At 37.1% G+C, this 23,565-nt stretch overlaps 2 protein-coding genes across 3 annotated transcripts; one reads left to right on the top strand and one right to left on the bottom strand.

Moving 5' to 3' along the window:
• The first annotated feature begins 12,216 nt into the window (after positions 1-12,216).
• LOC110940510 (nucleosome assembly protein 1;4) lies at positions 12,217-15,151 on the top strand. Of its 2 annotated transcripts, XM_022182041.2 has the most exons (12): positions 12,217-12,444; positions 12,523-12,566; positions 12,640-12,735; positions 13,213-13,305; positions 13,454-13,538; positions 13,633-13,694; positions 13,781-13,965; positions 14,042-14,219; positions 14,294-14,337; positions 14,408-14,615; positions 14,730-14,744; positions 14,829-15,151. In XM_022182041.2, exons 1-12 carry the CDS (start codon positions 12,384-12,386, stop codon positions 14,892-14,894), a joined length of 1,137 nt encoding a protein of 378 aa, XP_022037733.1. In that variant the 5' UTR covers positions 12,217-12,383; the 3' UTR covers positions 14,895-15,151. The 2 variants fall into 2 exon arrangements, with proteins under 2 accessions (XP_022037733.1, XP_022037734.1); XM_022182042.2 differs by lacking the exon at positions 14,730-14,744.
• Positions 15,152-18,615: 3,464 nt separating this feature from the next.
• Positions 18,616-20,342, bottom strand: LOC110943081. The gene is made up of 2 exons (XM_022184842.1): positions 19,243-20,342; positions 18,616-19,174 (listed from the first exon to the last, which is right to left on the bottom strand). The coding sequence occupies exons 1-2, from the start codon at positions 20,340-20,342 to the stop codon at positions 18,616-18,618; spliced, it is 1,659 nt and encodes a 552-aa protein (XP_022040534.1).
• Positions 20,343-23,565: the final 3,223 nt, after the last annotated feature.

Below are 23,565 nucleotides of genomic sequence, written 5' to 3'. Positions count from 1 at the left end.
TTCATGAATCCTTTCTGTGATGTATTTGCATTTACCGGTGGTTCGGGAGATGGCACATCAAGTAACACGAATGAAACTACACCAACACCTAGTGCAAAGAAAACTCTCACTGATGCGTTGAGTGTAGAAAGTGCTTATGGGACATACAATAAACCTTCCTAACTGATGGCGATTGAAGATTACAACAGGTGGGCTACAAGGTTTGACGAGTGGCTTCAAGCTTTTGCATATCCAAGCTGGAAGAGTTTGAAGAATGGTTACAGTTCAGGAGGGCTGAGTGGTCAAAGTTTAGCTGATAATGATGAGATAGAAAGATATGTTGCTGAACAAAAGTGCATCGCGTTGATTCATCAGTCTGTGAGAGATGATATAATTTCGTTGATTGAATATGAAAATTCAAAAGATCTTTGGGAGAAACTGAGGGTAAAATGTGTAGGTAGTGCTGAGATAGTCAAAAACAAAAAGAAACTGTTAAGAAAAGAGTTTGATTTATTTGGTTGTTTAAAGAACGAGTCTGTTTCCAAGATGATTGAGAGATTCGGGCATCTGAAATTGGAGCTGGCAAGACATGGAATCACTTATACTCAAGAAGAGTTGGTCGATAAATTGTTTGACTCGCTGCCAAATGAGCAAGACTGGCAATACTTTGCTTTGATGTTGAAGAACACCATTAAGCCGCCAGAAGTTTTGACAGTGGATCTGCTTATCGAAAGATTGGAGAGTCATGAGTTAGAGATCAAGAAATCCAGCAAAGTCAACAACTCATCTTATCAGCAGAATGTGGAGTTGTATTACAGAGGAAGCATGATTCCGAAATCTGCATCACCAAAGACAACATTTTCTGCAGAGAATTCAAACACAGTGAATCATGAAACTCTTAGCAGTGGCTATCATGGTGGTTTATCGTCAAGTACTTCAAATCAGTATGCATCAAAGAATCTGTTTCAATGCAACATTGTTGTGGATCTGAAGAACGCTCAAAATTTCAATGAAGAATCTGCAAAACATCAAATGGTGTTTTTAGCATCGGTGCTAGATTCGTACGAGAGTCTTGTGGCGGGCAAGATTGGAAACACTAACCTGACCAAGGAAGATTATGATCAAATAGATCCTGAGGAGATGGAGCTAATCGATATCAAGTGGTGTATGGCCAGTGCAGTCCGGAGAGCGCAACGTTTGATGGAGATTACTGGAAGACATTTAATTGGAGGGCCGTCGACCAAGTTAGGTTTTGATAAATCAAAGGTCACGTGCTTCAGGTGCAAACAAAAGGGTCATTTCAAACGTGAATGTCGAAATGCTCCTGCTGATGATACAGCAAATCCATTCCGTGAGGATTACTACAATAGAGCGATTTATCATCAGAACAAATCTCAACCTCCAAGAATGAAACAAACAGAAGATAACTCCAAAGAAAAATCCAGAGCACTTGCTGTTATTCATGACGATGAGGGTTTCGATTGGAGTGAACTGCTACCAGAGGAAGACGCAGTGGGTTACACTTTCATTGCAGAAAAGATGACTCCTTACAAAGACACCAGAACAGAAGAACAAAAATTAGTCAACAGACAAATGAGAGCTCAATACAAGATGACCAGAATTTCTCGTGTATACAGTGAAGCTAAGAAGGAAAAGAGATGGGATGCTAATAGAGAATGTTACCTTGATCCTGAAGGAAACATTGCTATTGATCCAAAAACTCTTAGTCTTGAAGCTTTCGTTGAAGAATTTACTGAAGAAGAAGAATCCAGACAGAGAGAATGGTGGGGAGGTGGAAAAGAGAAACAAGAAGAGAAAGAAAAAGAGAAAGAGAAAGAGAAAGAGAAAGAGTTGCAACTTAAAAAGATTGATGATGGGATTATTGATACTTCACAAGAATTCACCGCTGAAAACTTGGGGAAGATGGTTGACAAAGTGCTTGCTGCTAAAGAACTTGAGGTAGACTCTAAGTCTGAAACTGAGTCTAAATGCGAGGTCAGTTCAAATGCGTCAACAAGTGAGTCAGGTAAGAAAGTCAAAGGTGACAGTGACTGCAAAAATTGCATGAAAAACTGCAAGATTTGTAGTACACTCACTTACCTCAATGGTAAGAAGGTTGAAGACCTGACAACAAGAGTTAGAAAGGCTGAAGATCAGATTCTTGATCTTGACAAAATGCTAAAAGCTTCAAATGATCGAGTTAAAAATTTAACTGAGAAAATTGAAAATGATAAAATTGAAGTAGAAAGAATTAAGAAAGAAAATGAAAAATTGATTCTTGAAAATCGTAAAATTTCAGAAAATTTTGAGAAACTAAAACGAACGGTAAAAGATTCTGATGAAAGAAATGGTAAAACCAATAAAGAATGAACATTTAACTGGAGTTCTTAGATTCAAAGAAGAGCAAATCAACCAACAACTGGATGAGATTGCTAAGTTGAAGCTTCAATTTCAAGAAGCTAAAATTGAAAATGAACGCATGCAGTTGAAACTGAGCAGTTACAACTCCGCAAGCTTTGTTCTTCAACACATAGTTCCTAAACCAATTGGGAAGAACAAAGCAGGCGAAGATGTCTATTCGGATGGAACAGGGGTTGGGTTTCATCAAGTTCCACCGCCAGTGCTAAACACTTTTTCAAAGAAAAAATCAGGGTTGGTTAATGACGATGAAGATGAAAATGAAGTGAAACTTCCTGATTCAATTGATGTCACATTCAATTCGTCGTCTGATGAGGATAGTGTCCAATTTGAAATCGTTAAAAGCATGGCTGAAAATGTTTTAAAATCTGATAGTGACACTACTGAGGATGATGGATATTTTCTGGATAAATATATTCCAAAATCTAATCCAAAAACAACTTAAGTGAAGAGCCTAATCTTGTGATGTACAAGATGGTGGGATCTGATAAGTTGTATTCGGATCATGATTTTCCGATAGAGAATGTGAATGTTGGGAAATTGAGAAATGTTTTCAAGTTAATTGAAATTGATGTGTCGGAACTTGAAGGATTGAAACATGCTAAAAGAGAATTAAACTTTCAGAAAGATAAATCTTACTATAAAAAACCTGTTGTTCCACCATGTTTTTATAACAACAATCAAAACAAGTGGTCAGGTGGTTATCAGGGTGGTAAGAATTATCAGAAAAGAAATTTTCAAAACAAAAAGTTTGTTGAGAAGAAAGTGTTTGTGAAAAGTTCAAGTTCTCATTCCGAGCAAGAATCGGAAATTTTTTCAAAGACAAATAGAATTTTTTGAGAAAAAGGCCTCACAGCCTCAGACTGAAGGTACAAGTCGAGTTGTTGATACAACATGTTTCAAATGTAATCAAGTTGGACATATTGAACGAAAGTGTACCAACTTGAAGCCTAAGTCTGAAACTGTTGAGATTCAGAAGAAGAAAGTTGTTGAAAAGAGCAAGGTTCCATTGGTTGTTGAGAAAAACGTTTTGAAAAATGATAACACTAAAATCAAAACTGAACCTGTAAAGAATGTGGTAACTAAAAATGACAAGTTTTACGCACGGGTTGCATCACTTCAACAAAAATGGAAGCCTAAAGTGGTTGAAAAGAAAACAAGTGCTCCAAAACCAAAGGTTTCAGAGTCGGAAAAACAATCGTTTTCTACCACACCGGTAAAGATGACTGTTCCTTTGGATTATTTTGTGAAACTTGAAAAACAAAAATTTGAGGTTTCTGAAAAGAAGATTGTTTCAAAGAAACACCAACCATTTGGTCAACTTCAAAAAGACAAATTTTTCTTATACAAAGAGGTTGAGGTTGGGTCTAAAGAAAGCTTGAAAATGAATGACAAAAATTTTCCACCATTGTTCACAAAAACCACAGTTTTAAACATTCAGCTACCTGAGTCAAAGGAGGCTTGGGTGGTATCAAAATCTAACTAAGTTTGTTTGATTTATGCAGGAGCTTCCAAGATCCATTTCATGATGGATTATGGATAGTGGAGCTTCTCGGCACATGACAGGGAAGACGACCCTGCTGTACGATGTTAGAAATTTTAATGGAGGTTATGTGGGTTTCGCAGGAAATCAAGGTGGTAGAATTATCGGTGAAGGAACTTTATCGAATGGAATCGTCACGTTTGAAAGAGTTAACTACATCGCTGAGCTTGAGAATAATCTTCTGATCATTTCGCAAATCTGTGACAGAATGTATACAACACACTTCACAGACAAAGAATGTTTGATCTTGAAACCAGGATTTGTTGTCCCCGATGAATGGATTATCATGAGAGCACCAAAAGTCAATGATCTGTATGTGTTGGACATGAGCGTAGCTACTACAACCACGGGTCAGGCTCACTGTTTTATGTCAAGAGCAACCAAAAAAGAATCGCAGTTGTGGCATCGAAAGATGGGCCACATTCACCTATGAAAAATGAATAACTTGGTGCATAACGACTTAGTTACTGGTGTTCATATAAAAGGTTTTCATCTTGAGGGGGAGTGCATTAGCTGCATCAAAGGCAAGCAGAAGAAGAAGTCACACCCTAAAAAGCAAGTCAATTCAGTCTCAAGACTTCTGGAGAGACTTCACATGGATCTTTTTGGTCTTGTGAATGTCAAAAGTATTACAGGAGATCTCTATTGTCTTGTAGTTACTGATGACTACTCAAGATTTTCTGGGTATCATTCTTGAAGTCGAAAGATGAAACGTTTGACAGTTTGATGGCGTTGTTCAGGAAAATTGAAAATCTGTACCAGAGACGAATACGAAGAATCAGGAGTGATAATGCTACTGAATTCAAGAACAACAAGATGGATGAATTTCGTGACGAAAGAGGTATATTGCAAGAGTTTAGTGCTCCGTACACTCCACAACAGAATGGAGTTGCAGAACGTAAAAACAGGACACTAATCGAAACGACTAGAACAATGCTTGCTGATTCAAAGTTACCGATAAATTTTTGGGCAGAAGCAGTTGCAGCCTCTTGCTATACGCTCAACAGAGTTCTCACTGTCAAGAAATTCAACAAAACATGCTTTGAGTTGATCAATAACCGTAAACCAAATCTGAAGTATCTTGAACCGTTTGGGTCACCCTGCACTGTTCTAGAGCCTTTTGGAAAGTTTGGTCCGAAGAGTATTGAGGGAATATTCATTGGTTACGCAAGTCCATTACGACGAGTCTTCGTTCCAAGTCTGAAGCAGATTATTGAAGCTCACAATGTTGAATGTCAAGGTCATACAATGCCTCCACAGAATCCTGGAGATTCATGGCGTTATCATTATGAGACTTTGTGGGATTCGTTTGACATGATGGAAGAACCAGAAGAAGAAGAAGATTTCTTTGATGAATTGGATATTCTGAGAGAGTATGAGTCATCACAGGAGAGGTTTCCAGCTGAGTATTCTAGGCGACCACGGCAAACTTCAAATGATGATGAAGCCAGTCCAAGCAATACTGGTGAACATGATGATATACAACAATCTTCAGAAATTGCTCTTGATAATCAGACGACAGTCAATGAAAATCAAGAATCTGATGACAGACCAATATTTGATCATGGTGATTCAAATTCTGAGGGGGAGCAGATCCAAATTTCAAGTCAAACAAACCCAGTCAGTGAACACGATGCAGACCAAAATGTTACAAATTTGGAAGGTGAAGTAGATGTTCCAGGCGAAGTGATGCCAAGAACTCTTTCATACCATCCAGAGGCGTTGACTATTGGAGAGTTACAATCAGGCGTTCGCACTAGACGTCAAATTGATCAAGGGCTTACTTGTTTTTATTCTACGGTTGCTCCTTTACAAACTGAGTTTTCACTAAGTTGTTTTATTTCGCAGATTGAACCGCGAACTTATAAAGAGGCGCTAACTAAAGATTCTTGGGTCAATGCTATGCAAGAAGAGTTAAGTCAATTTGAGAAGTTGGGAGTGTGGAAGTTAGTAGACTTGCCTGATGGTCACAGGAAGATTAACACAAAATGGGTTTTTAAATGCAAGAGAGACGATAGAGGGGTTGTTGTTCGAAACAAAGCCCGACTCGTTATCCAAGGTTTCAGTTAGCAGGAGGGGATAGATTTCGCTGAAGTGTATGCTCCTGTTGCTAGACTTGAAGCTATTAGGATCTTCTTAGCATTTGCGTCATGGAAAGGTTTTAAAGTTTTTCAGTTAGATGTCAAATCGGCTTTTCTATATGGGAAGGTAAAAGAGGAGGTATATGTCGGACAGCTACCGGGCTTCACCGACCCAATCCACAAAGACAAGGTTTATTTGCTGGATAAAGCGCTGTATGGTTTACACCAGGCCCCGAGAGCTTGGTACGAGACATTGTCTCAACACCTACTAGCCAACAGCTTCATCCGTGGAAAAGTGGATGCCACTCTCTTCACCAAGTTAGTCGATGGTCATCTTCTGATTGTTCAGATATACGTAGACGACATCATATTTGGGTCAACAAATGAAGAATTGTGCAAAGAATTTGAAAAAGTTATGAAGCAAAAATTTGAAATGTCATCGATGGGTGAGATGAAATTCTTTTTGGGTCTTCAGGTTGAACAGCTTCCCAAAGGAATTTTCATACATCAGACGAAGTACGTTCGTGATATTCTAGAGAAATTTAGGATGCCAGGATCTACTCCAGCCTCCACCCCATTAGCAACGAACCATGGGATAAATCCTGATCTCACCGGAGAGAAGGTAGATGAAACAATGTATCGTTCGATGATCGGTTCGCTAATGTATCTGACAGCTTCAAGACCCGATATCATGTATCCTACGTGCCTCGCAGCAAGATTTCAATCTAACCCGAGAGCTTCGCATATGGTAATCGTGAAAAGGATATTACGCTACCTGAGAGGAACTCCATCACTGGGGTTGTGGTATCCAAAAGATGGTGACTTTATGCTCGAAGGGTATTCCGATTCCGATTTCGGATGCTGCAAAGTTAATGCAAAGTTAACAACATCGGGTTGTCAGTTTTTCGGACCTCGCTTGGTCACCTGGAAATGTAAGAAGAAAACGTCTGTAGCTTTGTCCACATGTGAAGCGGAATATGTATCTGCTAGCAGCTGCTGTTCTCAGATCTTGTGGATCCAGCAACAGATGCACGACTACGTTTTGCAATTTCTTACTACCCCTATCTTTGTTGATAATGAGGCAGCGATTAACATCACGAAAAATCCTGTTCATCACGCTAAAACGAAACATATAGAAATTTGTCATCACTTCATCCGAGATTGCTTCGAGAAGAAGTTGATACGAATTGAGAAAATCGACACTGACGAGCAAAAAGCTGATTTACACACCAAAGCTTTTGACAAAACATGTTTTAAATATCTTTTAAAACTGAACGGTATGAAGCTTTTATCGGTGTCAGAGGAAATTCTTGGCGTTGATGAGGGAGATACTGTTGAAGATGCTGAAAAGCAATCTGCAATGGTTTGTCGATTTTTTACTTGTTTTGGTATTTAAGGGGAGTTAGTATATTTTCAGAAAATACAAAAACAGTAAAAAATTCAAAAATACAAAAACATGAGATATTTTCAAAATCCAAAAACAATAGAAAATTGAAAAAGAGCTTGTGTAAAAAGGGAAAATGATAGTACATCGGCTAGACAGTTACAGTATGCTAAAGATTTGTAATGTTTAAAAGTTTTAAACAGTCTCGCTGATGATGTGCTGATAGGTTTTTACACGCTTAGTAGGTTTGTTCGGGATATAAACCTAAAAATCATCACTTGCTTATTTCGTGGGGAACATCTCTCGCATATATAGGCAACCCCTAAAATCTTGTTTGAAAGATGCTATTTCTGACATACTAGGTCTTTGTACGTGATGATATCTGGGGTATTATACCAGGACTTCTGATTTTGCGGAAGCAATAGCCTAGTCCTCGTATAATGCTTTACACAGCTTTGTACTTAAAAACTCACCCTCAGCATAAAAAATGATGAAACATTGCAAAATGTGATTCATGTGCTGTTGATATAAAAGATTCCCATAGGGAACACACCAAAAGTCGAACCGTCATCTCTCTGCGCGAACGGAAGTTCCGACCTGAGCTCACACAGTCTCGCATTTACCCTATTACAGATATCATTAGTGTGCACTCACCTGTAAGACTGAATATACGGGAGTATATTCTGAGATGATACACACGTATAAGTTAAGTTTCTAAAACACTAAATTCGTATCCTGAACAGATTGAAATTTGTGTGAAAATTTAAAATGGATCAGTATATCGACAATCTAAGTGAATTGTTTAATTCTGAGTATGTAATTAAAGCTTAACGGTACTTGTAGCTTGTCTGATAGCTTATATGATTCCCTAACACGCTCACCAAAAATTTGTTTGTAAATAGTTTACTTTTACTGCATTCTATTTCTGTTTCTCAAATTCAAAAAGCTCAAAAAGATTTATTGCTTTCTAGTTTAGAATCTTTATCAAAAATCCAAAAAGATTTTTCATTTCTGCTTTATTTTCCGACAAACCAAAGTGGAGAGCTGATCTACAGATTCGCAGTCAGGAGCAGATGCAGGAAGATTCTAGCTGGATGATGAGTTTGTAGCTAACTATGATTGTATCGGAAAGTTTCAAAGTTAAAACAAGTTCATTAAGTTGAAACTTGTAATTTTCAGAAAATGTTTGAACAAAATCAGTTTTGTTTCTGTCACAGATCAACCAAGGTCATTAAGTTGGACTTGGTAGACTAATTGAGTATTCAGGGTCATTAACTTGGACCTGAAGACTTAAGTGGATTTCTAAAACTGATGAACAATGATAGAAGTTAAATTATGAATAGTTTGTAATGTTATATCTTTGAGAAGCAGGTTACAGGTTGAAAATGAGAAAGCAGTGAAGTGAAGTCCCCATGGCATAGAGTCTGTCAAAGATTGAATCAGAAATCCCAGCTTATCGAGAGGGGGAGTCTATGAAAAGGGGAGTCTACATTCTGGATCAATGTTCAAAGGGGAGTTTGCAGTTTGAAGACAGAAGATTGAAGGATGCTTTTCAATGTCAAAGACAATTTAGGACAGAGAGCGATGAATCAAGACTAAAGACTGAAGACAGGATGCTAAAGACTTCGTCAACATCCAAGGGGGAGTCTGTTGGTGCACAAATGTCTGTTAACTTCGTCTTTATTGAGTCTTGTATTGTACTAGATAAATCGGGACACGGAAAACAAGAAAACAGTAGTTTGGGGTAATTCCGCATGAAATGATCATATATCATTTCATACAAAATTAATCTTTCATGCGATATTAGTTATTCCGCACGTAATTAACTAATTTCGTGTGAGCAGGTAATTCTGCTTCAGTCAGTTCATGCGGAATTAGCCACCCTATATATATCAGTCCTGTTGTTTCATTTCATACGGAATTAGTATGTGTGTTTGAGAGCCGAGGTGCTGCCGAATTGTTATCAGAATTGTAAAAAGCTCAGAATCAATCAATAAGAAGATAATTAGAAAGGAACAAGCTGTATTACGTCAATTACATTGATTCCGCCTTTGTATTTGATGCTGAACTCATCGGATTGACTCGTTAGGGTCACACGACGATCCAACATGATTAATTATTTGCGACAAGAAGCCGAATCCTCTACATCGCGTACCAGACAACCGCATATTGAACGAGATCGGTTAGGTGCTCATGAACGTCTAGTGCAAGATTATTTTTGTGAAAATCCGTTGTACGATGATGGTCAGTTTAAGCGTAGGTTTCGTATGAGCCGACGATTATTCTTTAAGATTTCCAATGATCTTGCGGGCGAATTCCCTTTTTTCACACAAAGGGTAAGTGCAAAGTCGCAAAGTTGGTTTCTCTGGACTACTAAAGTGTACAACAGCAGTTAGGCAACTAGCCTACGGCACAGAGAGTAATGCGTGGGATGAATATTTAAGGATGTCATCAAGAATGTGTCTTGAGTCTCTTGAAATTTTTGTGAAAGTAATTTTTTTAACACTATTATTTATTATTTTTATTTACATCGTTATTATTTTTTTATTAACACTAGTTTATTAGGTGTTATCTCTCTATACGGGAGACGATATTTGAGGATGCCAACCGCAGCCGATGTTCCACTTCGATACGAGGCCCATCAGCGTATACACGGGTTTCCTGGGATGTTGAATAGTCTTGATTGCACGCACTGGGAATGGGCGGCATGTCCAACCGCTTGTAAAGGTCAACATCATCGTGGTGACCACGGCGGTCCTACCCTAATATTACAAGCGGCCGCTTCTTAAGATTTATGGATTTGGCATGCGTACTTTGGCATGGCTGGTGCGAACAATGACATTGCAGTTTTAATTTCCTCAAATCTTTTCGACGATGTCATAGACGGGGTTGCACCAGATACTTCATTCTATGCAAACGACGTGGAGTATAAGTATGGCTACTATCTCACAGACGGTATTTATCCCGAGTGGGCGACGTTGGTAAAAACTCTTTCGTGTCCAGATGAAGAAAAAAGATTGTATTTCAAGAAAAAACAAGAGTTAACAAGAAAAGATATCGAGCGGGCTTTCGGTGTGTTAAAAAAAGATGGTCTATCATCGCCCAGCCGTCGAGGATACTTGAAAAAAGTAAAATGAGAAACATCATGTATACGTGTATCATTTTGCATAACATGATATTGGAGGACTCGGGTAGGGCATTTTGTGGAGAAAGCTATGATGAAAGTAACCAACCGACGAACCCAATACTAACATACGCTGAGAAAGAAGCTATCCGAGCGAAGATACAGGCTAGGCACACACACCATAACCTTCGAGCCGATCTGACCGAGCACCTATGGTTTTATCGTGAACAAGGAGGAGGCGACGAAGACGACGAGTTATAAATTATTAGTTATAAATTTTCTAGTTATATATTTTTTAATGACTTTGTAGTGTTTTTATTTTTTTTAATGAAATTATGTTTTTTTTAATTTTCTAGTTATTAAAATTGCCATTTAATTTAAAAAAATAACTATTAAAATAAATAAATAATTAGGTAATCATGACGGGGGCTCCATCCACACCCTGCAAATTAAAGGGGGCATGATAAAGCCCTCAGGCTGACATGGCGCTGACGTGGATCCTACGTGGCCTGATAAAGCCCCTAGGGGGCTCCAACTACACCCTCCAGCCTTATTCTGGATTTTTTTTTTAAATATCGTATGAAAAAGTTATGAACGTTTTAAATTAATAGGGGGAATTAACATGTGTCTTGCATGTGGAGAAAGAAATTAAATAAATATAGGATTCTCAACCATTATTTTCTTTTCTTTAAAACTAATCTCAACCATTCAAATCTTAGATCAATGGACCAAAATCCTTTTTACCCTTCTTATTTATTTTTCCTTTGTATTTGATCTTAATCCTTATAAATACTTAAAATTCAATTACAAATCTTTAGGGTAGTGTTTGGTATGCAAGAATGAGAAAACCGAAAAGGAATGAAATAGATCTTTACGATGGAATGAAGAAAAACGTGCTTGGTTGGTCAATGGAATGGAATCACCCATTACATAAGGTATTCAATTTCCTCAAAATCATTCCATCTCCCCCATGTTTTTCATTCCATCCCCTCTTACACCCTTCATTAACAATACCATAACCCACCACTATCGCCACCACCCACCACCGATGCCAACCGCCGCCACCATCGTCGCCACCGCCGACCACCACCACCACCACCCTCCGTCGCTGCCATCCACCACTGCCACCACCACCACCGACGCCCACCGCCGCCACCCACCATTCTCGTCGCCACCACCACCCATCGCTGCTGCCACCCACCATTGCCACCACTGCCTTCACTCCTACCCACCACCGCCACCATTACCACCCACCACCGTAGCCACCCACCAATCGCCGCCACCCGCAACTCGCAACCACTGCCGCCGCCACCCACTCGCCGCCGTGGCCACCACCGCCGCCACCACCACCAACTACCACCGCTATCGACACCCGCCCGTCACCGCCACCCATCGCTGCAACCACCACCGCTGCCACCCATCGTCGTCGCCACCCACCACCAAACTCACCGTCAATTTTTTTTCTTTGTCTTTTTTTGCCTACTAAACGATACATGGTACTAATTCATTCCATTCACACATGGTAACCATACATGATATAAAATGGTAATAATCCATTGCATTCTCTCATCTCTTGCATCACCTCGTCAATTCCATTCACTCATATGTGAATGCTGAAAACTGAGAGATAAAAATATAAAAAAATTGAGAGATAAAAAAGCAGTGGACAAACCAACTCCAATGTGATTAAAGCCCAACTTCAAACCCTGACTAAACTCGAGGCGACACCAACTGCGGTTGAAACTGAAAATATAATCCCTAAAATCCCATTAGTAGGTCACAACTCACAACGCGAGTCGCTCGCCCCCTATCTTTCCCTCCCTTTCTCTTCAACTTATCTAGGGTTTCATCACCATGGGCAACAACAAGAAAGAACAATTTGACGTCTCCGATCTCGGCGCCGCCCTACCCGCCGGTATCTCCACATCTTTGTCTTAGGTTAATTTGAACACCTTTTTATGTTATTTTGGACTTGATTTGGTTAATATTGCAGCTCTTAGTGCGGAGGATCGGGCCGGGCTTGTAAACGCCTTGAAGGTTGTTTTTCTGGTTCTTCATTTGTGTGATTTAGGAGGATTTGTTGTGATTTTATGTTTTGTTTTGTTTACAGGATAAGCTTCAGAACCTCGCGGGGCAGCACTCGGATGTTCTCGAGAATTTGAGTCCCACTGTTCGGAAGAGAGTTGAGGTTTTAAGAGAAATTCAGGTAATTCTTATCATGTTCTATAATATTTATGTGTAATTTGGAGTCTGTTTGGATCTTATTAACTGTTGAATTGTATTCATTTAGAGACAAATTAGTTGGAGAATCTTGATTAATGTAAATAGTATTGCTTTAGTATCAAACTATCTTATATTCGAGTCACACTAGATGCTTCTTTTTAATCTGCAATTAGGGATACTGGGAATTGAACTAAGTTGTACAAGGGTAAATGATTTCTACAGGATACCTTAGACTAGAATATGATAAAATGATTTCCATGAAAAATGTGCTGCTGTTTGTTAAGAGTAAAAGCAACTGGTCTGCGTTGAGATGTAAACCAAACACTATGATGTACTCAATTTGCTACATCACATTTTTGTTTTGTTGCGTGTACATGTATACTTATGATGCCATTTATAAACCCAACACACTATAACATTTGCTTTTTACAATGCTAAATGCTGTTGTATCTACATGCAGAGTGAACATGATGAGCTTGAGGCTAAGTTTTTTGAAGAAAGAGCTGCTCTGGAAGCAAAATACCAAAAACTTTATGCCCCTCTATATGCGAAGGTGTGTCATAATGATTTTGCTTGCTTATTTTAGTTATGTTTTATAGATCTACTATTATAAGTATTGTTTGTATATTTGAATCTCATTCTATTGTTATGAAGGGAGAGTTCAAATATTGAATAACATTAACCGTGTTTCAAAACTGCAGAGATACGATATAGTGAATGGTGTTGTTGAAGTTGATAGAGTGAATGATGAAACTGCTATGGATGCAGATGATAAAGCTAAAGAAGGTATCTTTTACTTAAGTATGTGTATATATGATGTGATTCTTAAATTAACTTTTTATGTATATTTAACCTGAATGAAATTGTTTGTTACTTGTAGAAAAAGGTGTGCCAAATTTTTGGTTAAATGCAATGAAGACCAACGAAATTTTGGCTGAGGAGGTAGATTACTTGCATCTTTGTTCAACTAATTTATTGAAAAAGAAGTATTTATCTTAAAGTTGTTATTTTTTGTGCATTATTATCAGATTTCAGAACGAGATGAAGAAGCTCTCAAATATCTTAAGGATATAAAGTGGTGTCGCATTGACGATCCTAAGGGTTTTAAGCTTGAGTTTTTCTTCAACACCAATCCATTTTTTAAGAACTCTGTTTTGACCAAAGTATATCATATGATTGATGACGATGAGCCTATTTTGGAGAAGGCCATAGGGTAACTATTTATATTCTTCTAAGATCATTAGAATATTTGTAATGTGTTTTCTTCTAATATGTCACTTTGCTTGCAGGAATGAAATCGAATGGTTACCTGGAAAATGCCTGACACAAAAGATACTGAAAAAGAAACCAAAAAAGGGATCAAAAAATGCCAAACCCATTACGAAAACAGAAAACTGTGAGAGTTTTTTCAACTTTTTTAACCCTCCACAAGTGCCGGAAGATGAGGATGAGATTGATGAAGAACTGGTAAAAACATATGGGTCGTTTAAATTGTCAATTGAATTTTTTATGTCAGTTTGTTTCATTATTTGATTTGGCAGGCTGAGGAACTTCAGAATCAAATGGAACAAGACTATGATATTGGGTGAGTTTACTGCTTTGTAGTTTATATTTCATAATAAACTCGCCTAAGCATGTCATGTCTGCTTACTCAGTTCTACCATACGGGACAAGATAATCCCTCACGCAGTCTCGTGGTTTACGGGTGAAGCTGTTCAAGATGATGATTTTGAAGGCATTGAAGATGACGATGACGAAGATGATGATGAAATTGACGAGGACGATGATGAGGACGAGGATGACGATGAGGAGGATGATGACGACGAAGATGATGAGGAGCCTAAGGGCAAAAGCAAAAAGAAGGTATTTTTTTACAATATTTGATTAAATCTCTAAATAACCAAGATATATGTATTCATTTGAGAGGGTTCTAATTCTTTTTTATTTTATTTTATTTTATTTTATGTAAACTTGCAGTCATCTGGACAAAAGGTGATACAACATGGTTAATCCTTGTTTTGTTTAATTTGTTTCAAACCTATGAATTATGCTGAATGTTGTTATCATCAACTGCAGAAGGGTGGTATTGTGCATGCTGGTGGTGACCAGAGTGAGCGGCCACCTGAGTGCAAACAACAGTAGGTTTTATGGGTGCTTTAGTGTTGGTGGTGGTGGTGTTTTGGGTTAATTTATTTGTCTGTTTTTTAATTATATATATTTTTACTTGGATCTCTTGGTCTTTTGTGTATGATGAGAGTTCTATATGTTTGGTCAGATGTCCAGCTTTCTTTGAATACTAGATTCCCAAAATGAACTTGTGGAATATATTTATTGTTCTAGTTGTTTTTCCATTTTTGTGGTATTTTAGTGTTGTATAAAAAGGTGTTTGTAATTGTTTATTGATATGTGTTTGTCTGCTTATTGGCTTCTGATGTATAGTATAACATTTTTTAAAACTTCAGACTTGGAAGTATATTTAGATCATATTGTAAAGAAAAAAATGTCGACCACATTAATGATTCATGTATAAAGCGCAAAGGATCATAACTCAGCTTGCTTAGCTTAAAAAGGCTCAACTCAATTCAGTAATCTTTCAAGGCCTAGTGTGGCGCCTTTATTTACCCCAAAGTCAGCTAATTCGTCTTACTTTGGCTCATTGGCTGGGTGGTTTGAAATGGAGCCTTTAGGGGTTACACTGTGTCACATTAGCGCCATGTAGACATGAAGGCTTCGTTGTTCTTCTCAATAACAACAATGAATAAAACAATCTTATTAAAAAAAGGGAAACGAAAACACATAAAAGCTGATTGATTGGTTATGCACATGATGCCCCCACCACCTTCTCTTCATTGTTCTTCGTTAACGGGCTAGCGACATGGGGAATAGCGTCCCCCAATGGTGCCCGACCAATGGGTGTTATTGTTGGGTTGAGGGGAAGGGGGGCGGTACCCCAAACCACCCAACCTTATAATCAAAGTTACTAGTTTCATTATTTCATGAACTCATGAGGGAAACTGTCACAACTCCTTACCAATATTGTGTTTGACGTGTAAACATATTTTGGCATGTACACTTTACATTTGTTAAGACCGTTCCTGGTGAAAACCCAGACTAGCCCATAAAGTCATAAACCCAGGTGTTTAAGCAAAACAAAACAAACATGATCTTCAAACATTTGAAACATCACAAACTCGTTTTGAGCTTTATTTATAACATTCAAGCTTGACTTGTTAACAATTTTTCAAGTTAAAGAGTTTGGCTTGATGCCCGAAGAAAGGTTATGCACTAGAGCGAGCCCAGTGGTGGGACTAGAAGAAAAATTTAGGGGTATCCTAATTTTTTTATCGTAAATCATACGATGTAATTTTTTACAATCCGTTCATACAATCAAATACATAATAACAAGAAAAATCAGTAACTAAACCCTAACCTAAAATCCAATTTCGTTCCTTTTGTGTTAGAATACCTTTGCTCAGGCGGTGGCTGAACCTGAAACTTTTAACTAGAGTTCTCAGTATAACTTTAACCTAATAATCATTAGTTGGTTAGTGTATTCACGGATAATTTCTTTTTCCTGATAATTGGCCTTTATATCTACCTTTTTTTGTTATTATCTTATTGGTATTTAAGAATCTTAATAAAAACTTTAATGTTTGATTACAATTCTAAAATTTATTTTTATAAATACATCCTAATAAAACAAATTCTAAAAGATGTCAAATAATAAACGTTAATAAAAACAAAATCTAATGATATCAAATTATAAACGTTAATAAAATAAAATTATAAACAAAAGTTCACTAGAAACAATAGATACACAATAAAATATTGCTTTGACTAACCAATGTGGTGTCAAAACTTGTTGTACTAGCCTTTTAAATTCGAAAAGAGAAATATATAATTAAAAAGTTGTCATCTTCTTCCTTTCCTTGTTAACCAGAGCTTCTTACGGGAAAAAAAAAAACTCACCATCTTGCTATCCATCGTCTTCTAATCTCTTTATCTTTCACTTTTACAATTCTCTCGTGGTTTCGCGGATGTGCTTAGGAGTATCTAATAAAGGGTATCCGATACATATAAAACGGAGAAGAAAAACTAATATACTTCATCAAGAAAGTTGAGGGGTATCCCATGCAACCCCTGGGATAGCCATAGATCCGTCCCTGCTAGAGCCCTAATGACACATATCACACCTTGTTTCGTTGGAAATTTTAAAAGGTCAATAACTATTATATTATACTATAAACAAAAGAAGCGAGGTTTCAATCGTGGTTGTAAAAATCCCGACTAGTCTCCGATTAGTCGCCAATTAATCACTAATCGGAGGTTCACCGACTAATGGCCGATTAATCATTAGGCGATCAATGGAACCTGACCAAATTTTAGCTAGATCTCGGCCAAATTTCAACCAAACCTTATAAGTTATAGCCAATTACTTAAAAATGAGTCAATTAGGGGTTAAAACTTGTCCACTTAAAAAAAAACTACGTATAAAAATGTATGTATATATAACTAAAAGAGTAAACTGCCAAAATGGTCATTGAGGTTTGGTCACTTTTGCCACTTTAGTCCAAAACTCAAACCTTTTGAAACCGGGTCCCTGTGGTTTCAACTTTATTGCCATTTTCATCCAAAATCAAAATCTGGTCAGATTTTTCAATTAACTTCCAGCTTTTTTGTCTTTTTTCTCCCTTTTAATGTAGGGCAAAATGGTCTTTTAACGTTTTATCATATCAAATTTAAAAAATGACCATTTTGCCCTTCATTAAAAGAGAGGAAAAAGACCAAAAAAACTAAATGTTAACTGAAAAATCTGACCAGATTTTGGTTTTGGATGAAAATGGCAACAAAATTGAAACCACAGGGACCCAAATTCAAAAGGTTTGAGTTTTTGACTAAAGTGGCAAAAGTGGCCAAACCTCAGGGACCATTTTGTCAGTTTACTCTAACTAAAAATTTCATATAAAAAATCTTAATCCGATTAGCTCTAATTAATCTTGGTTAATCGCTAGTCGGTACCCCACCGACCGACTAGCTATGATGCATTGGGACGGATACGGGAACGGGGTATGGGGACGGGTACCAGTGGCGGAACTAGCCCATTAAATCAGGGGTATCCAAATTTTTTTTTTTACCGTGCAATCATACAATATAAAAAAACAACTATAAATAAATAAAAAAATAAAATAAAACAAATACACATGTCGAAAATTAAATAAAATAAAAGCTAGTTGTATTTTGTAAGCTAAATTAATAAATTAATTAAACTAACAACTAAAAATAAATAATAGGTAATAACGTTATTAATGAAAAACTATTTAAACTATTATTAAATTGAGAAGAAATGTCAGTAGTCATTGACTATAGTAGCATTTCTCTCTTATTGGACATGGCTAATTACAAAAATGCCCCTTGTTGCTTATATATTTACCATCTTATCAATTATCTTCCTCACCTCACATCACTCGCCTACTCTGCAACTCCGGCAAACATAGAATGAAATTCCGATGAACCCAATTTGGGTTGTTTAGGGGTATTCTTGTATTATTTTTTGGTTCGTTAGGGGTATCCTTATATTATTTTTAGGGTATCCTTGATATAAAACCGAAAAAAAAATAAAAATATACTACGAATATGCACTTGAGCCGTAGCCCGTGCTACGGTTACTAAGCCATTGGGTCCGCCCCTGACGGGTACGGGAACGGGAAACGACAAAACTAAAAAATTCAAGAAGCGGGGACGGGACGGGTACGGGAATAAAAACATATAAAAAAATAAATATATATTAAAGATAATGTAACACAAAACTCCAAAATAATTATATATTGATGTAAAGTTCAAATCCCATATCTTCCTAATCTAATCAAACGTTAACAAGCAAATCACTTTCAAGTTCCGGTTCATCTAATGAAACATCAGCAAACTCCAAAAATCCTACATCTCTCATCGAGTCAAAAGCATCTCCACCCACATTCCACATATTTACACCATCATTAGGGGCCCTAGACAAAAGCCGAAGATTGTTGTGGATGTAAACCAAGTCTTGAGCACGACTTGTAGTCAATCTGTTCCTCCTAAGCGAGTGGATAAATGCATAGGTGCTCCAATTTCGCTCAGCACATGAAGACGAACTAGGTTGTCCAATTAATTTAAAAGCTAAAGTTTGGAGAAGAGGGGTTTGAGCACCAAAGTTAGCCCACCATGACTTGGGTTCCATAGTATCCACCTTTGTAATACATGTTAAATCTTCAATAGGACCAACCTTCATTGAAAACAAAGCATACTCCTCCAAGACTCTATCATGCTCATCATCATTAGGAAACAATCCCCTAAAACAAGTCTGCCTCTCTTGTGAAATTTCTCCATCCCTATGAGGAGGGAGTCTTTTACTATCCTCAAGTAACCATGTGTCACTATAATATCTACAACATTTAAAAGTAAAAATATAAATACATAATAGAAACCAAGCATGTAATTTTAAATCATATACATTGGATTTAAAGAGTGTGCTAAACAATGTAGAGGAGTGTTATTCTTCGTCCACCGAGCCACTAAAACTTGATGCACAACATCATAAAAGATACTATGAGCAGATAAGGGAAGTTTTTCTTTCTTGTAGATCTCGGCCTTCACCTTCTCAATCATTGAATCCCACATCTCATACACCAAATGTAGACATGGTTTGTCGGTGTCACAAACTCTAATCATATCATATATCGGTTCAGTAAAACTAAGAATGTATGATACTTTATCCCACCAATCGTCATCCAAAATCTTCTCTTTAACAGAGTTAGCTTTCACCATATCATCCTCTCTATAAGAAGCCCATTCATCACTTATGATCATAGCTTGTAGACCCCGTTTGACAAGTTTAAATCTCTTAAGCATCACAACAATTGAAGCAAAACGAGTATCAGCAACCGAAAGCGATCTAAGAGGAGTAAACTTGCTTAAAATGGAGAGTTTCATGTTATGGTTCATGATAAAGTTTTTTATTGCAACCGCATCCATGTGAACTTCTGTTATCCATTTGCATTCATCATATGTTGTTTGATTGGTTCCCACATTCCTTGGTGAATATATATTCTTCAATGCAAGATTAAGCATATGTACCACGCATGGTGTCCAGTAGATGTGAGTAAACTCACTCGTGACAATCTCTCCAGCCGCCTTACAAGTTGATGCATTGTCGGTGATGATTTGCACAACATTTTCATGACCAATCTCGTTGATAACTTCTTTCATCAGATTAGCAATAAAAAACTTATCTTTGAATCCTCCAAAACAATTAACCGCCTTTTGAAATAAAGGACCATTACTTGAGGTAGCCATGAAGTTGATTAAAGGCTTTCTTGTAGGATCTGTCCAACCATCACTGACAATAGACACACCTTTCTCTTTCCATGATAACCTAATCGGTTCCAATAACTTGTGCACATTCTCCTTTTCCTTTTGTAGCATGGTTGTTCTAAGCCTATTATAGTTAGGAGGTACATACCCTTCAATTTTGTTCTCTACAGCAAACTGAAAAGCCCTATGGTAGTGCGGGTTTTTTGCAAGATTGAAAGGTAAACCTCCAGTATAGAACATCCTTGCTATCTCCTTATCAAGTTGGTCCCTTATTTCCACACCAAAAGCTTTTTGAATAGGATTTGATGCGGGTTTTCTCTTCTTTAAGGGATTGCCAGCTTCACATGGCAACCCGACTTCTTTCGCTTTTGAATTGTTTTTTTCTCTTCATATGCATCTTCTAACTTTTTCATTGCAACTTTATCACTCTGTGTTGCTTTCTTGCAGATAGCAATCCCACTACCTTTTATACAAATCAACAATAATCAACTAATCAGTAGATAATCAACAACAAACTAGTAAACAACAACCAAAATCATGTCACACCCTGGCTTTGCGGAAGCGTGGTTAATTTGGTGTGACTTCTTAATATCATAGCTTAACCATAACAAAGCTATATGAAATAAAATCATGCAAGATCACCCATTTAATTAAGTTTTAAAAACCAAATACAACAACACTGTTTTAACGGAAACGCACCCTAACAACATAAACATTGTTCAACAAACATAACAAACACAAACATAACATAAACATAGTTTAAGGACTGTGACTTGTCCAGGAAAGAGTCACACTCCCTAAACCCGGATGACCTCGTACTAGTGCAGCGGGAAAAACGCGTCATATCGCGCCAGATCCTTTAATTTCCTGAAATACATGTAAGTTGAAAAATCAACAATAATGTTGAGCGAGTTCATGCGTAAGTGAGTAAATAAACCTTTGTAAGTATAAAAATCCTGGTATGTAGCAAATAAGGGAATTGAGATCACCGATGGTTTGCAAGGCCATTGATATGTGTGAAGTGCAAGTAGGAAGACACAAACCTAGCGGATTTATGCGTTGGGCACAAAGTCACCCCGAGGTCCGTTTCTAGTTTGGCCTGGGGCTGGGCTCGCTACACCCAGATAGATCTACCGCTCCTGTCCCTCGGTCCTTCCATGAGGACTAATGGCCTCATGTTACCCTACCCACTCACATGATCTAAGTAGTAAACCTCCTTACGCTAACCATACCATGTATAAAGTACTTGTAATCAAAGTAACATGTATTTCACCCCCGCAGTTTATAAAACTGAAAACAGTTAAGAGAAAAGGGGGACATGAACTCACCGAAGTGTGTCTCTAAAAAAGTATCTCCCAGAAAATCTGCCGTGCGACGACCTACGCGTACTAACTTCTATTAGACGGACGATCGTGCCTTAGTTAAGGTTTAATGTCTTTGGGAAATAGTTAGACAACTATTTTGTGTTTACACTTCGTAATTATTTGATAATTATATTCCTTCCCAAGGATGGGGGTTTTGATACATGTGCGTTTTCTTGTAAAACCAAAATATATTATTAAGTCTCACTTATAATATATTTAAATTCTATTTCTAAAATATAAATATTTTTCCCAAAAATATTATATTTTATTCCATATAATTTTACCCAAAATAATACTGATAATAACAATAATAAGTTTATATAGGTTTGGTTTAAAGTCGTTACTTATCTACATAAGACTAGTAATGTTCTCATAAGTAAAGTATTATGAGTTTAGTGCTTTTATGAAAATATGTCAAAAATATTATTCATAACACTTGGCACAAAATATTCTAAGTGCTATTTTTTTGAAAATTTTCGCCAGAGTTTCCTCTGTAACTGGAGGTGGCCACACTTACTAGCGTATCATTTTTTTTTTTTATAAAATCATTCAAATCAACCAACAAATTACTAAACAATGTTACACTAGTCAAGTGCTAACAACAATACATTTTTTTTATGACAACATAAACTTTTCATAAAAACGCGTAGTAATTTAGTGGTGTTTTTAGTGGGTTTAGTCACCCTCCAAAGTGTGTTTACTTTTGTAAAACTCCCGTTCTCGGGATTTTTAAATGTTCACAACTTGTGAACTTATTTTATAAAAATATCCATTTATAACTTTTTCATGCCTTGCAAGTATACATATAATTATTTCCTCCAAAAATTATGACTTTAAAAAGACCCGTCTTTTAACTTGGTGTGTCTTAGAAAAATCATTTGTAGATGTCGGGTCCATAAGATCATCCACTCACTTAGTTTATTTATTTTTCAAGAACTCGTTTTTGTTACCAAGTTTATGTGAAACATGGAGGTGATTCCTTTATGTAAACATTAGTCACCTCCTAACTTGTTAACATAAGTTTTTAAATCCTATTTTAACAAGTTAAATTTTGATGTCCAACATCATCCTTCTAGTAAGCATCAAAATAAATAATAACCACATCAAAACAATTTTATTTTTAACAAGATTCCATCTTATTTTAACCTCATACTAGTTTAATGTTCAAGTTTGCATTTATGATCTTCTAGTGTTCTTTTATTTACATCACCACATAATTTTTAACCATCAAAAATATAAAGTAAAAGATGATCAAAGGAGCTTACTACTAGCTTTGAAGCTAGGGAAGAAACACGAGAGAAAACGAGTGGATAAAGGCAAACTAGAGAGGTCCTTGACAAACCGCGAGCTCCATACTCCGTGATTCGCCTTGTTACACCTTGTAGAATACTTGGAACACTTGTATCAAAATAAAAGAAAAGATGGTGGTGACAAGGGGAGTTCGGCCGAAGCTTTTAATGGGGAGGGATAAAGAAATGTTTTGTGTTGATTAATGCAATTGGTGGTGGCTATTTGTAATACAAATTTCTTTATCCATTGGGTAATGTGCTCACCTAAGTACATATAAGATCATATGTAATCCCAAGACTAGATTGCATGGGGAAGTGGAAGATCCATTCAATCTTGTGGTGGTGACTAAGGAATCGTATGGGTGGGGGGTGTTAAGTGAAAGTTATGGGTAAATGGTGAGCAATTAGGGGGGGGGGGGTGCTAGATGTAATTAGTTAGTACAATAGTAATCTTTTGCATAGGGAAATGATGGATTCTTTGGTGGCTTCATGGGGAAAATCGAAAGTTGGGAAGAGGAAAGCATGTGGGAGCCGATTTCATGTAGGTGAAAAGTTTAGTTGGATTTCAACTAATTAAGTGGTCTAGTTAAGTTAGTTAGGAGATTAAATTAGAGTAGTAATGTGTAGTGTCTTGTAACGGGTGTTAGAGTATTTGGGCACCCTAACTAGCTCAAAAAAGAAAAATAGTGTCATAGACAATATTTTTAGGTCCCGGGTAAAGTCCGGTTATACGGTTGGATATTACTCCGATAAAGCGCCAAATAATTATTTAAAGTGTCGTTGATATTATTTTTAGTAACACAGTTTATT

Source organism: Helianthus annuus, chromosome 5 (assembly GCF_002127325.2).
Source record: "Helianthus annuus cultivar XRQ/B chromosome 5, HanXRQr2.0-SUNRISE, whole genome shotgun sequence".
Lineage (NCBI taxonomy): Eukaryota > Viridiplantae > Streptophyta > Magnoliopsida > Asterales > Asteraceae > Helianthus > Helianthus annuus.
Note: the sequence above shows the minus strand (reverse complement) of the source record. Positions and strands in the feature narration are given on the sequence as shown.